This window comes from Pomacea canaliculata, linkage group LG1 (assembly GCF_003073045.1).
Source record: "Pomacea canaliculata isolate SZHN2017 linkage group LG1, ASM307304v1, whole genome shotgun sequence".
NCBI classification, from domain to species: domain Eukaryota; kingdom Metazoa; phylum Mollusca; class Gastropoda; order Architaenioglossa; family Ampullariidae; genus Pomacea; species Pomacea canaliculata.
In genome coordinates, this window is record NC_037590.1 from 7,417,592 (window position 1) to 7,434,256 (window position 16,665).

Here is a 16,665-nt window from a genome sequence, read left to right on the forward strand (position 1 = left end):
AAGAACAGGGTACTTATCTCTCGGGAGTCGGTGTGTGATTTCAGACAATGCATCTCCTTGAAAGACATCTGGCACTGACACCTCTTATCTTAATTACCTTCATCGTATAGTCATCACCGTGGGGCTTTTAAGTCATCGTTATTATTGTCATTATCTTCGTCATTGTTATCGCCACAAACGTACCCGATTATCAACAGAAATGTGTCCAAAGTACCGAAAAAAGTATCAATCACTATCATACTTTGGGGGAAATTTGTGTTTGTTTATCACGGTTAACTCTTCTCTGACACAGTACAAACAAGTACTAATTAGTTTTAATTGCCTGAAAACAATGGTAAATATTCGATAAATCTAAAAATTGAGTAAACATAGTAAACACGGACGCAAACAACTGTCCAGAAAATTATAAGATTTTTAAAAATTAATATATACAGTTACTGACATTATTACTGGCACTTGGAAAAATATTTGACAAAATATTGTCATGCTCTAGATATTGCTTAAGATGAAAAGTTTACTTTTTTTTTTTTCGTTCCTAAACATATTTTCAGTTAAGTCTGGGACTTTTACTGTCAATGGGGAGGGGCCAGGTTCAGGTGTTAGTAAGGGTGAGAAGCCAAGCCGGAAGCATGCACCTGTTCTGCTCCTCTTACTGTCCGAGTTGATCACCGTGGCGATGGTGTTGATGAAGAGAGAGGCGCTGATGGAGTCGCCCTCCTGGATCACCTTGGTGAGAGGGTTTGTGTTCGTGGTGAGGAGCAGGCTGACTAGTGCCCGCGCTTCTGCCACGGGTACCGGATATACCTGTCATCATCATCATCATGTTCTGTCAGACAAGATCGAAAGTAAGAAGTTTGTATACTTGTTTCCCCCCTCGACTCTCACCCACATGAAATTTTATACTAAACCGTCTCACACCTGGACCGTCCCTCGCCTGGGCTGTCTTACACCTGGACTGTCGGAGACTGTCCACCACATTGTCTCATACCTGGACTGTCTCTCACCTGGATGGTCTCGATCTCCGTGCAGTTCTGTGCACCCATGGTGTCGCGCACGCAGACGTTGACGGTGTTGCTGTAGTTCCTTTGGCTCAGACCCTGGGCCAGCGTCACCTGGGCAACGACACTGCCATCCGACTCCGTGGGCTGCATGGAGGTGATCTGAACCCTCACCATCGTTGGGTCGTACGTCGCTGCAGCAGCAGAAACAACCACCATACGTCACACAGGAACAACAACGACACGTCACACAGAAACAACACGTCACACAGGAACAACAACAAGTCACGCACAAACCTTTGCATTCAGGTGGAGAAGCAGCTGCTAAAACCACTCACACAAGTGGATGCATCAGAACTTAAAACACGGCACAAAGTCTTGCATTCCTAATGGACACTGACTTGAACAATCACGTGATCCCACCCAAGGACAGTCAGATCCGCAAAGATCCGTTCATAGACAATGAGATGTAAAAGAAAAGAAAAAAAGACAGGAGAAGGTGAGGAAAAGGAGGACTTACTGAAGAAGGTGTAGAGATCGACTCTAGTCTCCTTGTCCCTCCAGCCAGTGCAGTTGATGGTGAAGATCTTTTCGGTGGACACCGTGGCGTTCTTCGGCCACACGGAGCACCTGCCCCCCGAGGGCGGGGTGTTGAGGGTCAGCACGGTGGACGCCCACCCCGTCTGACCCCCGCGGGACACGAAGCACTCGGCTTTGAACACGATGGCGGGTCGGTAGGCCTGGTACAGGCTGGGCAGGATGGCGAACTGTTTGGACTGGAATCCTGCAAGGAAGCAGCATGTGACACATGTGAGGATGTCTTCGAAGGTGAAACTCACAAACATTTGAAGATGAAGTTCAAGATTTGGTGCCTAGGTTTAATTATCTATCTATCCTTTCATTGGTACCTTTGTTTCATCTCATCTTTTTTTCTTTTGTTTTATTCATTACTTTTTTCTTTTTATACAAATACATGCATGCAGATGGAGTCACTATATACATTCTCTCTTTATCAAATATATATTGTGTGTGAGAGAGAAAGAAGGTCAGAGTATCCGTTTCTTCACTAATACTGCAGCATCCTCGTACAACGAATACCCAGCCTCTGTAACTTTTTCAATAACATTTATGTGCAATATCTTAAACATCGTTTACAGAAAATACATTGTTAGTTACATATTTACCTCTTCATGAAGTAACTGTCTTACTTTGTTTAAATAATTTTAAAATTATTTTTGTTTTTAAAGACAAAAATACCGAAAGATCTGGAATTCATTTGCTTCCACAGCATCATTAACATTTTGTCTCGAAGACTTTTTAGCCGACACCACCTCCACACAGGTAGACTATAGGACGAAACACTGATAGTTCGTGACTATACACACAAACAGTTTTAGAGGTGCAATCACTGTCATCCGAGTTTTGGCAGATTTTTGGGAAAAGACAAAGAAGATATCAAAAGGAGATCAGGCAGAAGAAACATCTGGCTGTGGGGTTTTCATTATATTAAACAACACTAGGAGAGGGTTTCAATCAGAAAAATACATTAAAGTTTGATTGTAATAGAAACAACATTGGGTGACAATGATAGTAGGAACAGGAACAAGGCGAAATATGAGGCATAACCAGAGCATATATAAGATTTTTTTGCACTTAGATACAGAAGATAAAGAACATTCAGTGTTAGTTACATTCAATGCCAAACACAACACATCCATAGATAAACACAGACCATGCGAAGTCCGAAATATAAAATCTGCAGAACGATCATGAAAATTGTTTGGTTCATGCCGCTAGGTTTAGAAAATGTCTCATCAACACCCAAAGAGAATAAACGAATTTAAATGGGTATGTGCTTTTTTCTTGAAGTGGGAGTCGGGTGTTACATTTCAGATGTACAAATATCGAAGTCAATAAGTGCCAGAGATACACTTTATCATCGCCATTACTTTAGTTTAGAAAGTGGATGCATGCACACTAACACATATATGTACATATTAAAGTATATAATCTGATAACGATTTCAGATATAAGTACAAGCATTTAGTAGCCTCTGTGTTTTGCTACATTTGGTATATAAAATAAGAAGAGAAACAACACCAATCAAAACACTTGTGGGATAAACAGCAAAAACAATCAGACTGCCTGGAACACCATAAAACTAACTACAGAAACGACACAACAGCCATGACAATATTGGATAACTACAACAAAGCCAGTTATGGACAGATCAGACTAGAAATTTAGCAAAAATGAGAAGATTATGTTAATAATTTAAAAATATATTCATCATCATCATATGTTAAACTGAGGAGAGTAGCGCGCAGTATGGCTTATTGTCCCATTATTTCAACCGTGGAAAGAATGAAGAAGCTGAGAATAGATGAGAGGGGAGCTGAGAGTTTTGACTATCTATAACATGAGATAAAAATGCAGACAGAAGGAAGCAGCAGTAATGAATATTTTAAGTTTCTAATCCTGAAGCAAAGTCCGATCATGAGGAGAGCTTCTGCCATTGGATTTGTAAGGAGACTGATGCTGTTTAAAGAGTTTTTAGCGGCTTTATAGTCTTTTATGTAGATGAGCCTTTAACGAGGACACACTACTTCCGGCAGCAGACAGGCTAACGCTAGGGTCAGTCTGTCACACACTAGGGTCAGTGTCACACGCTAGGGTCAGTCTGTCACACGCTAGGGTCAGTCTGTCACACACTAGGGTCAGTGTCACACGCTAGGGTCAGTCTGTCACACTCTAGGGTCAGTCTGTCACACACTAGGTCAGTCTGTCACACGCTAGAGCAGAGTGTTGCTGCTGTAGTGGACTGTACTCTCCATCGCCAGCCGCGTCTTACCATAAACTCCTGATCAGCAGGCGCGCGCCATGTGCGTGAGCGAGATGAGGCAATGCGCAAGCGCAGCAGGTGGGTAGTCACGTGACACCAGCATGTGATGCCGCGCAAAATAAACAAAGTAACAGTTTGTTAGTCACAATCTGAGGAAATTACAGCAAATGCACTGAAGAAAAATTGTTAGTAACAAGCATTTCATTTTTAGACAAAATTTTAGTCGAATACATCGAAACAAAGAAAATTGTTAGTAAGCCATACACGCATAGAGAAAGACCAGCGCGAGCACACACACACACAAACACACATACACACATGGACGTGGACACGCACAGCCTGAAAGGTTGCAACTACTTTTTCAGTCGATTAATTTTTTTCTCCTTCTGTCAGACACGCTCATGCAAAACTGCATCCATCAAGTTTTACTCTCACTCGTTCCCACTCACCTCAACACACAATTATCCTCCAGTGAATACTAACACTGTGCTCATTACCCATTACCATGTGGGCAAAATCGACACTGATGCATGCTGGTGCAGATTTTATTTCGCAGAACCATAACAATTTTGAATGATCACAGAAATGAGGTTTGGGAAGAGAGACTAAGGGCGCCATCACGTGCACATTACACACAACACAAGGCTCAATTATGGAGGAATTCTGTTCCCATGACAGCATCCCAGTTTTTTTCCTGTCGGGGTATGATCTTAGTTAGTGGCAATAAGAGCCTGAACACAGCTCAGCTAGGAACAGTTCTAACGGTCGAGAGCGCTTTTATTGTGCGATGGTCGAGTTAGAGCAAGGTGCAGGTGTGGTCCTAGCATCACTGTGCAGGTGAATAATGTTTGTGAAGACTAAGCAGCTGCCATTTGGGATAAAAAAAAACTGACATCATCTGAGTTTCTGACTCGTAGTTACTAACTAATAATCCTCATAATTTGCAGGCCACGCTATTTAGTCCCTAAATTAGTAACATAAATAACAGTAAAAAAAAAACAAACAAACAAAAAAACAAAAAAACAAAACAGAAACAAACAAACAACCCCCCCCCCAAAAAAAACAAAAAACAAAAAAACAAAAACACAACAAAACAAAAACAAACAAACAAACACTAAAACGCTTGAGTACAATTTGTATGTTTCAGTTTAAAAGAAAAAGTTTCAGCATGACGAATCTATAAACTTATAGTTTTCCGCAATAATGATTAATAAAATAAATAAGTAAATAAAATATAAACAAATAGTTTTTTTATAATGCAAAAGAATAGAATGAGTTTTAACTATGTAAAACCAAAATTGTTGAATAAGTTTGACGATAAAATCCATCAGTTTAGTAGTCAACGATCTGTCATCACAGCAAGGTAAACATTTAGCAGGAATTCAGTATTCTAAACACGACTTTGTTTTTCTTATCGTGTTGAGAAACTCATATGATAGTTTTTTATTTCTTACATTCTGTCATCCATTTCAAACCCAATCAATAGTCCTAACTAACCGTAACTCGAACCTAAATATACAGAGGGGATCAAAATAATACTATAAATATGATAAAAGTTAGAATCTAAAAAAATGAAGTGAATAAAAAGTAGTTATAAAAGTAAATTAAAGATAATTGTGGTGATAATGAAACCCTTTACTGCACTGGCTTCACAACATTTAAATAATAAAACAAAACCAAAACAACCTATTTCATCGTATCATCATAGGCAAGTGCGAAAAGTCGCTGGCCGGTGGCTGAATCCCTGTATTCCACCCTACTCATCAACTACATCATCTTTCTCAACATCTACATCGTCGTTAACACACACAAGTCGCTCATCTACTCACCCACGGTGTTGCCCATGTCCTTGAGCTGCAGGGGGCGCCACGAGTTGGGCCACCGGTAGTCGGAGACGGAGATGTTCCAGGAGTAGGTGAGGGAGTCGTTGGCGCAGTTGGCGCACTCCACATCGAGGCTGAGGCGCTCGGACTCCAGGACCAGGTACCCGTTGGTCTGCTGGTAACACACGCTACCCGCCGCACAGCTGACAACACCCGAGACATCATGGGTAACTACGACACACAGCTTCTTCATAGATACCTTCTGAACTATTTAATAATACAAATAATTATTTATTACCCGCGGATGTTGCTCTACCACCCTCGTTTTAGCTATAAATTAGTGGTAAAGATACCCTGGGGTAAAGTAACTTAAAGCAGTACGCGCGGGGTAGGGATACCGCTTGGTAACAAGATGGTTGCCCTTGATTTCCTCCACAGTTACCTCCAGGGCAAGGATTACCCTCGCTTAGTGATTACGGTCCCAGAAGTTTATTATTCTGCATTCTTGTAGCAACCAATAAATGGACCATGAACACGACAGATGTGGATTCACTCACAAGATAATGATTTGTGGGGGATCTCCGGGTGTGACGGTGATTTCCACGGAGGCAGCCACCCGCCGGGTGTCTTTAGTGAGGAAGACAGTCACATTGTAGGTTTTGTTGACGGTGAGGCTGGCCATTGGGAAAGACGCGAGTTCTCTCTTGGGGTCCTTCATGGCAGCGTCCTCCAGCTGCGTGCACTCAGCCAGAATGATAGTTGGTTTTCCTCTTTCGCGGCAAATCCACGATTCGATAACAAGATTCTGAAATGAACGAACGAAAAATGAAGGACAACCTATTGTAGCCAAGGATTGATCACACTACAATGCCCAGTCTGTTGCTTTATCTCTTTTTTTTTCTAGGATAGGAATCCAGTGACAACTTACAGACAATGCTGGATCATTGTTTTGTACATCAGGATCGTAAGAGTACTTCAAGGGCCGCAGTTCCAGGTTCCCGCTGGCGGATCCTCTGACGATCTCGCTGGCTCCTCCATAAACAACGAGACCCACGAGATCGGACCTGATGATCTTGAAATAACTGCAACACAAGAGACATCAGCCAGTCAGCATCTTCTGTGAATGAAACCACATCGACGTCTTCCAAACAGTGTCTGACTAGGACCGCTGTGCAGACATTCGACCTTTGACCTTTACAGAGAGGTGAAATTCATTCAAGGCGACTATCAAAGGCATCCTTAACTCACACATCATCGTTATTAGTGATGCGATAAGCTGTCCGCAAGAACCCTACAGAAAATCAAGGAGTGGTAGTCCAGAGACATTACCGGCCATCATACCTGGGTGGTAGGCTCAATGTGACCTCAAGACCATCCGAGCTACGAAAGCTAAAAGCAACAAACATCGTTTCAGAGCGATTACCTGTAGTCCGAGGCCATAAATTTTAACCTGGGGTCTGTACTGTTCATCGACATGATGAACGTGGCCTTGTACAAGGTGTCCCACTCCAGCTGCCAGCGCCCAATGGTGAGGTCGGCTGTGTCGAGTCTTACACCCGGCAACGAAACCAACCCCGAGGACTAAAAGAAAAAAAACAACAATAGGAATAACAAAAACAATGCAAAAAAGGTGCACAATAACTTCATCGCCAATAATGTTTTCATTAAAAAAATATTTTACAATTAAAAAGTTTTTTTTTTCATGCTTTTGTAATATTTTGAAACAAACAAACAAAACCAATTAAGCAAGCAAACTTTCTCTTTTATATTAAGTATTTTAACTATGGCGAGCGCTAGCAGGTTTCGAACCACTCCCCACCCAGCTCGTGGCCTACCGTTCCGTTGTTGGGGTTGATGGTCTCGATCCTCCACTCCTTGACGTTGTCGTAGGTCACCGTGCACGTAATCACGGGGATCCCCCGCAGGTTCTTGAAGTCACCTTTCTTGAAAAGAATCGGGTCTCGGAAGTCTCTGGTAGCATTGTCGATTCGAACCTGCACCAACAGCTCTCGTCAGTAGGTGTTTACATGCGGTAAATGAAAGTGTGGAGGAGTGGAGTGTGTGGATTAAGAGTGTAAAACGATTTCATTGACAGAGAACAGTCGTCTACCTGTGGCTGAGAGCAGTTCATTCCAGTGATCTCGAAGGACACTTCCGAGGTGACACTGGACACGGGGTTCCTGGCCTCGGCCTTGACAGTAAAGGTTTTCTCTTGTATGTAGGTGTGCTCGATGAAGGTGCCCAGTCTCCCATTGGGCACAACTGTCAGACAACAGTCAGGTTAAACATGTTAAATGTCTCCGAAGCATATTTTGTGTCATTTGAGTGTGTAGTACAAGGCATCTTGTTTCTTGCCCTGACAACATCATGTCAAGTATTTTTAAAGCTTCGTGTTTAGAGCTATTCAGGTCCACATGTCAGCTGTCATCCAAGCCAATCTCAAAAGAGTTACTAATGTCCAGCACCAAGACCATCATGCAAAGTCTGAAGCTTGATACAAGTTCACAACATAAAAGATCAATTCAAGGATCATTATCATAATATGACATCAAAGCCAATATTTCGATCATAATTCTTCTCTGCATAATTTTGTTATATCATGATGCCAGGCTCTAATAAAAAAGTTTTGTTCGTTTACCCCCTTTCTTTCAGTTTTGGTATCGACATTTACAAGCATGTCTTGAGTTTAAGTTCATACTGAAATGATTTCAGTCAACATGTCCTGTTGCCACCCTTCTCTCAGATGCAGTTTATTGTCTTTTCTATTGTAAGTGGTTTCGGTGGACCTTCAAACAAAAGCCATTGGAACCAACCTGAGGCGCCAAACAAGCTGCAACTGCTGTCTATGTCGGCGTAAAACTCCTTATTGCCATCCCCGAAATCAACAGACAGGCAGGTGCTGGTGCCAACTGATGTGAAAGAAATGTTGAACCTCTTTGGTACATTGCCTCGTTTCTAGAAAAAAAGAGTTTGAGAAATGTTAATAACAATGCATTTGATGGTAAACCTCTAACCCTGTTTTTTTTTTTTAAATTATGCGCACAGTACGTTGGCTCCAACTCTGTAATTACCTTCTAAAAGTTAGTCGACTCTCTCACCTCAAACAGACTATTAGACTGGTCACACTTGCTACTACCAAGCATCCCATACATGAATTTTGCTACTTCTGAACAAACTTTGCACATTACTTGTTATTGTCAGGCAATCAGTCTATGACACTTGCTACTGTGGAACTTACAACACGAACATAGACCACTGCCAACCTGATTGGGGTCATGGGTTATGTTAAAACCCTCAACAAACTGGACGATCGTCATTTTCGTCGGAATGGTCGCCTGGTACAACGGGTTCACCGCCTTGACTGTGATACTCCAGTTGCCTGTCTGGAACAAACACATCCCCAATATCGAAGCCAAAAGTGGTTTAGTTTTTGCACATTTTCTGTCATGAACACAGAGAACCCTTTTACAGTCCGAGTGTGTTGAAGTAGGGTCTAAGCAGGACAAATGGTGGTCCCAATTTAAACATGTATACATGAAACATTTCATTCGGTATGTTGTTCACTTGGTGCGACTCATCATAATAATTTTTCTGGGCTGACATGCTTGATGGCACCCATTGCTGTCTGAGTGATTTCGTCTTACCTGATTGAGTTCTGTCAGGATGAAGGGGTTGGTAGTTCGGTTGCACACGTGTGTCGTCACACCCTGAGTGGCGGTGATCTCGTACCACAATGCAGTAGCTGTAAGAACATGAGACTATAATATTATCAGGACAGAGAATGTGGATTGTCAGCAATGAGAAATGGCACATGTATAGATACCATCCCTCACATAATATGTTCATAACCTTTTACACTTACAAACACCCTCACAGAAAACACAGAGTGAGGAATAAGTGTGAGTGAGAGTGTGAGTGTGAGTGTGTGTGTGTGTGAGAGAGAGAGATGGACACCTTTCTCTTACAACAATACAACCAGAAAAGACAACAGCCTCCTAGCTACATCCGGACCTACCAAACGCAAGCAGTCCAAACGGTCCTCACCATTGTTGGAGGTGTAGACGAGGAAGGTGATGTCCTTGTCGAGGGGATACTGCTGACCAGCGTTGTTGACGCCGTTTCTGCATAATTCATTGACGGGGATGTCTGGCTTGTAACACATGCTGACAGTCGGGTTGAGAAAGTTTTTAAATGACCCAACCTGTGTGTAAAAATAATTACTTCAGTGCTGGAAATTAAGAAACAAAACTTGGTTTTGAAAATGACTGGATGGCTACCACCTTAGTCCAAGTACTGAAAGAAGATTGTTAACCGAGGTGTTAAATGGGTTCAGAAAAGATGGATTTTAATACATCCATTACTGGGCAGTACAGGGGAACCTGTTGTAACACCAGGTGACTGGGCAGTACAGGGGAACCTGTTGTAAAACCAGGTGACTGGGCAGTACAGGGGAACCTGTTGTAACACCAGATTACAGGACAGTACTGCACCAAGCTGAAACCAATGTCCAAGGAGAGGACTAGGCACTACATTCACACCAAGATACCTACGGAAGAAATAAAGGAGACAGCAGATGCTGGGTTGACCACGGTGATGTTGGTGGCAAAGGCGCCGTCTGTGACAAATGTGTGACTGAGAGAAATCTGACTTCCGGGACCTGCGATGTTGAAGGTTATGGTTTCAACTTGGCCGTCGCCGTAGGTGACATAGATGCTGACATTCTTTGGCTCTTGACCTGCTGCTCCATTCCAGGTGACTGTGAAAGTTGTGGGACCTGAAACATTCCAGGTATGTCAGAATCAGGTACAGACGCTGGGCAGGTAACACCTTCGTATACAAAATGCAACACTACATGTATATTTCAAGGGTATTCGGTAAATAATGGTAAAGCAAATTGCATGCACCCACACCCACACCCACACCGACACACCTACACCGACACCCCTACATCCTCCCTCACACAAAAACAACAAAGACTCATCAGAACCATTTACTCCTTTAAACGAACACACACACAAATGCAAGCTCCCAAATAGTCCCCTCTATTAAATAATACTCAAAAATGACACATCATCACTCGTTCAGCAGGAAAACAAAGTCCACAGAAAAGCAAACAAGATTTAAATACGAAAAACTAGAAATAAAATATGAAGAGAGACACACAGATAGACGATTCCACACTCATTAGACACGATATATGTATTAGACACAACGGTAGAACACCGAAATAAATACAATTAGTTACAACGCAATAAATATTTCACGCTCATTAGTATAATTTATTAAAAAAAATTTTTGAAAATACAAAGAACTCTTTTTGTACGCAATGGCATCAAAAGTCCCGCTCACTGTTATCATTTTCTCAAACTCACTGTTGAAGTCGCTTGCTAGTGGGTTGGCGGTGATGGTGATGTCGGTCTGAAGGACAGGGTAGATGACTTCAAGGGTCAGGCTCCTGGACACAGTCTCCAGCGGCGTGGTGGCCGTGACGGTTATAGTTTTGGTGCCAATGGACGTGTAGGTCACTGACCGCACATCGGAGCCGTTCATACCACTCCCTGGACACACAGACCCACCGTGATGATAGTTTAAATTTAAAACCGACCAAATTTTGTGTCCAAGTGAAGGTGTTGCACAGAAAGAAAGAAGAGATTTAAATGTTTCAAGTCTGGCGGCCACCCAAGCTTGCCAGCCAATGTAACCCATACAACAGGTATCTACACAGGTAGGGTAGGTCTAAACAAAACCCCAACTCCATACCTGTCCTTCCGAAGACCTGACTCCCCAGCCCGTCACCGAAGTCCCAGGTGAGGTTGGCCAGGGGGGCGCTGGGGCCGCGGAAAAGGAAGAAAGTCACATTCAAGGCTTTGTTGACGGGCGCCTTGGGGAAGTCGGGGACGATGACGGGGTCAACGAGCTTCTCCACGATCACCACGTCCTTGGTAAAGTTCTGGACACGAGGTAACCACCAAGGGTACATGTTGAAGAACCGAGAAAAGCCAGTAAAAACGAGACTTTAGACCCATCCATCCCATAATCTTGTCTTTCAATCATCACACGTCCATTCATCCGCTGTCTCTCTCCATGAACTTACTGTTCTAACATTCAGTCTACACCTGCAAGACATACCACACCTGTATACAGCTCTTCATCACCTGTCATTCATTACCTTGCCGTCCAGGTCGTTGTAGACGGTAGCAAAGACCGTGTAGCGGTTGGTGTCGTCGAACCGTCGAGTGTAGTTCTTGCCGAGGACCAGCGGAGACTCACTGGGACCCTCGCCGTCCCCGAAGTCCAGGATGAGCTTGGGTAGCGAGGGCGCCGAGCGGTTGGGGGGAACCTCGAACAAGACGTTGACGTAGGCAGGAGGAGCGTACAGGGCGTAGTCCTCGCACACCATCCGAATGTCCGACACACCTTGTGCCACCAACACAGGTAACTCAAAGGTGTAGGTGTCAGCAGGGTTCTGAATCGTCACCTGATGGTCGACAGAGGCGCGAGTCGAGGGTTCAACAAGAATCTCTCATATCTAACATCATCTAAAGGTCTTTTAAATAATTACAAGTGTAATTAAAACCTGGTTCAAAACATTTGCTAGCTATATTTTTATATTTGTTTCCTCTTCCGTGCTGTAAAAAATCTTACAGATTGACTTTATTTTCCAATCACTCAACACAGAGAATCACTCTAGGAGCTTGGGCGCAGCAAAGCTTCTTTAATAAGTAAAACGACATTTAATAAAGGTAATAAAGACATTTTTATCTTAGAAAGATTAGACTACATTGGAAAGATGTAGCTTAAAATAGAAAGATATAGAGTCCTCTAAATATTTGTAGACCTGAACCTTAAATTCATGTGGACATTGCTCTTTTTCGCTCCAACACTTTACGTGCGTTTTGAAAAAAACATTTTCTTTAATAAAGTAAAGAGAAACACAATGAAATCAGACAAGGGTTGACTAGTATGGACAAGATGGCTGCGTTGAGAACCTCTGAGGTATTAAAGCTTTCAACAAGCATTTAACTCCAAACAGAGAATAAAGATGGACATTTTTCCACAATATTAGTGATACAAAGATAGAAAGAGACAAAGGAAACACAAAAATAAAATAAAATAACAACGCAGAGAAGTAAAAAAGAAAAAGCCAAAGAAAAAAAAAAGCCCAACAAAAATATCGAGGTAAAAAATATAGATAAAAGACAGAAATAAAAAACAGATAACACAACAAGAAACAAAAAAGAACAATAAAGAAGGAACAAAACAAAAACCAGAAAAGAACAAGACAGAAACGGAAATAAAGGGAAAACAAGAACGAGAAAAAAAGAATAAAGAAACAATAAAGAACAACACAGACAATTTAATACAAACCAATAAAAAAGAAAAGGAAACAACAACAAAGAAAAAAGTACAAGACAAACTAAAAATCAAAAATACAAAGAACAGGAGAGGCAACGAATACATTTACTTTAAATTGTATAGATATATTGTGTGTGTGTGAGAGAGAGCCTGTGTGTGCTTAGTCTTTGCTCTTGTGAGGTTAAGGAAAAGAACAGCGAGAATGAGTGCAAAGCAAAGAAGAAAGAACAAGAAACATCGAAAGAATTACTTACGTTGACGACGTACAAGCCCCCGTTGAAGAAGTTGTGCTTGAAGGTGTCAGAGAATCCCTGGTCACCTGAGTAAGTTTTGTTATCCACGCTCCCATCGTTGTAGTTAACAATGACGACAACATCAGAACCTGTGCTGACGCCGACAGTGTAGATGATGTCATTTCCGGTGGTCGTTTTGTTCGTGCTGGCGGTAGCCCTTGGGCCGACGATCTTGGTCACCAGCAGGTAGGTAGTGGACAGGGTGAGGTTGCTGACTTCGTTGGAGGCGGTGATGTTGACAATCTTCGCACCCCCAGGCTTCTTCCCCATGCTGACCGACTGCCACAGCTTCAGCGGGACGTTGGAGGCAGCGGAGTCCACCCCCATGGCTACCCCGTCCAGCAGACACACCCAGGTCACGTGAGAGCCTGTGGCTAGCGTCCAGGGCACGATGACCTCCAGCATGGTGTCCTGCCCCTCCCTCGTCAACCTTAACCCCGTGATCCGCTCCTGAACTCTCTGCACCAGGCTGACCGACAGGGCGCTGACCAGGTTGGTGCACGTGACGTTGACGATGTAGACGTTAGGTGCGGGGAAGGTGTGCAGGTAAGACGTGGTCCCCACAGGTGTGGACACGGGGTCGCTAGTATTGGTCGCTGTGCCGTCGCCGAAATTCCACAGGCAGGTGTAATTTGATCCTCCAGTTAGTGTCATCTGAAAAAACGGTCATGTAGTGCCTCGTAGGTAATGTTTCTTGTGAATTGATAAATATAAAATTATCCAGAAAATCTTGAGATTAATTTATGAATGTATAAACAACATTTATTTATATCGTTTAATATGTCTGCTGTGCTGTCGTTGTGCGAAAGGTCATCTACCGACCATCAGAGAAATATTTTATTAATATAGTGTTTATGACAATTTTATTGAATGGATGAGAAAAACAAACAACACCATCTCTCTGTCTCTCTACTCACACTCAGGCTGTGTGTCTCGCCGGACACCGCTGTGGGCGAGGTCAAGTTCAGTCCCAGCAACTCGTCCTCTATGATGATGGTGGTGCTGTTGGTCTTGAAGCTGACGGAGTTGAAGGTGGCGGCGGTGATGTTGTACACCCCGGGAGTGGTGAACACGTGGGTGATGCTCCGGTTGCTGCAGGAGTCCAAGACGAACCCGTCGGAGATGGACCAGTTGTAAAAGGCCTGCGCACCTGTTCAGGTGAACAACTTTCTCAGACGACACAATATTTAAATAATAATTGGCAAGATGGAGCCTTGAAAGATTTCTTATGCTTTTGTAAGGGATTTCAATGGCGGAAGATGTGCAAAAAAAAAAAAAAAAAAAATAAAATAAATAAAAAGATAAAAAATAAAATCTCATGTGCATAAGAGGTCCCGTATGTTTGATAAATCCTACATTCACCAAACTCTGAGCTCAGTTTTAGCATGTTTCACTTCACCAGCGTGTGCAAACTTGAATAAAAGTTTAATAAGACACTAAAAATAAATTTTTCAATGTGTCTCGTTTGAGAAGTAAAATAACCTCATTTTCGATTATGGCATCGTTTTAGATTATATACAAGCTAGTTTTAGAAGTACAGATACTCTCTAGAGATACAGTCTTGTTTTAGAGGACAAGACAAGCCTCATTTCCGAACCGAGAGTTGGCTTCATACCTGTGTGAGGCTCGATGGTTAAGATGACAGGAGTGTTTGTTTTGGCGAAGTCTGGGGCATCGATGATGGTGAAGTTGACGCCTTGCAGGACGTAGATGGTGGTGGAGTTGACGGCGCTGGGAATCCCTGCCAGCCTCTTATTGGTTGCTGTAACCGTCAGGATGTAGGTATCCTCGGTACTGAACACGCGAGGTAAGTAGACTTTTGACCCTTCAGAAACTACTGCCCTCAAAGCGATGTTATCTCCAGGCCCTGGAATGCAAGGGTTAAACAGTAATTTTATGTGTCAAGACTTTGGACAAGATGTTAAGAATACTCATCATTGTTTATAAATAAATAATTCCAGTATTCGAGTACAAAGATGAAAGGGACATTATTGAACGATTGAGTGTTCTCTGATTCATCAGAAAACTAAACCTCCTGAGATGCTCTTGCAGACGAGGAACTAAGAATCAAGAATTTAATATTCTGTTATCATTAAAAGAACAAATTTTTTTTTAAATTAAAATTTTATTATGAAAAGGTACGGGCAATATACCCTTTTCTTAAATCTAAGGGAATGGCCTCTTCCATTCTCGGGACCGAAAAACATCAACATGCACAGAAGAGGTCAAACATGACGTCACGTTTGTACATCAATCACCTAATTAACATAAAGATCCTAGCTCTCCCATTGGATGAGGACTTCTCAGTGTAAACGTATTCATGTACAAGGCTGACGCCAGTCCTGTTGACTTTCTAGTACCACAGGAGGTACATGTACTCACAGAATGCTCCTGAAACACCTTTTCATTGTAGTGTCTGTTAATGGCCGCTCACCTGTGGAGGAACTGCCGCTGGTTATCGTACTTCCTGTTGAGTACGTTCCTGAAACTTTGAAGTTAGTCAGATCAGCTGACACATCGAACCAATAAAGCTTAGCGGGTGCAGAGTTGGTCACATCTACCCCAAGAATGTCACCTGGAGCCACGGAAACAAGGGTAGACTCGCCGATGTACTGGTAGCCGACAGAGGTCGCCACCACATTGACTATTTGCTTGACTACGTAGGATGGTATCTGCAGAATGAAGTAAACAACATCAACTACTTACTATTTAAGCCTTTAGGATCGCGTACGATCACAACTCGGCTCTTTCAAGATTATTTTACTATTTGAAAGATGATTTCTAACTTGAAGAATTTTTTTTTCAAAAAACAAAAACAAAAGCAAAATCTTTACCAATATCCAATATGGTCTAAAACACAACTACTGTTTAAGTCAAATCTGGTGGTCGTCTTGTTAGTCGTCAGTGCTGTTGGTGGTAGTGACTGTCCTTCATGACCAAGACGTTTGGATGCACGGTTGATGTAACCACCATCCCTAACGGAAACTTACAGTAAACGTTATAAAATAATTAAGTTGTTTTCAATAACCACCGCGGACAACAACAACCTATTGAGTGGTGGCCTCACCAGCGGGCCGGTGACGTTGAAGCGGTTGGCGGAGGTACAGACGCCGTCGTCGCACAGCCTCCGACGAGGACAGAAGGCGGTGGTGGTGCAGGACACGCTGGACCCCACGCACGAGGCGCCGCACTTGTTGGTCCTCAGACAGTACGAACCACCGCACGACGGGGATATAATCTGAACAGAATCACCAAAAAACACTCAAAGGTAAAGTGTCAAGATGTTGTCCATGAAGAATGCCAAGCATTGCAGAGCTTTTACAAGAATAAAAGACATTCCATCCTACAAAGTC

At 42.7% G+C, this 16,665-nt stretch overlaps 1 protein-coding gene across 5 annotated transcripts in view; it reads right to left on the reverse strand.

Annotated features, from left to right (window-relative positions):
* LOC112567446 overlaps positions 1–16,665 on the reverse strand; it is a 54,441-nt gene that overhangs the window by 15,142 nt on the left and 22,634 nt on the right. For 2 of the 5 annotated variants that reach the window (XM_025244139.1, XM_025244148.1), the window contains 23 exons: positions 16,380–16,550; positions 15,747–15,984; positions 14,928–15,179; positions 14,230–14,462; positions 13,274–13,966; positions 11,833–12,141; positions 11,424–11,613; positions 11,036–11,221; positions 10,214–10,437; positions 9,708–9,864; positions 9,308–9,405; positions 8,927–9,046; positions 8,477–8,618; positions 7,774–7,925; positions 7,499–7,657; positions 7,087–7,244; positions 6,592–6,745; positions 6,221–6,468; positions 5,670–5,866; positions 3,850–3,858; positions 1,519–1,782; positions 1,005–1,192; positions 636–804 (listed from right to left, as the gene is read on the reverse strand). In XM_025244139.1, coding sequence (XP_025099924.1) covers positions 636–804; positions 1,005–1,192; positions 1,519–1,782; positions 3,850–3,858; positions 5,670–5,866; positions 6,221–6,468; positions 6,592–6,745; positions 7,087–7,244; positions 7,499–7,657; positions 7,774–7,925; positions 8,477–8,618; positions 8,927–9,046; positions 9,308–9,405; positions 9,708–9,864; positions 10,214–10,437; positions 11,036–11,221; positions 11,424–11,613; positions 11,833–12,141; positions 13,274–13,966; positions 14,230–14,462; positions 14,928–15,179; positions 15,747–15,984; positions 16,380–16,550 — 4,711 coding nt within the window. Of the gene's footprint in view, positions 1–635; positions 805–1,004; positions 1,193–1,518; positions 1,783–3,849; positions 3,859–5,669; positions 5,867–6,220; positions 6,469–6,591; positions 6,746–7,086; positions 7,245–7,498; positions 7,658–7,773; positions 7,926–8,476; positions 8,619–8,926; positions 9,047–9,307; positions 9,406–9,707; positions 9,865–10,213; positions 10,438–11,035; positions 11,222–11,423; positions 11,614–11,832; positions 12,308–13,273; positions 13,967–14,229; positions 14,463–14,927; positions 15,180–15,746; positions 15,985–16,379; positions 16,551–16,665 lie in introns of those variants that run through there. The other 3 variants (XM_025244163.1, XM_025244156.1, XM_025244171.1) reach the window with 3 other exon arrangements.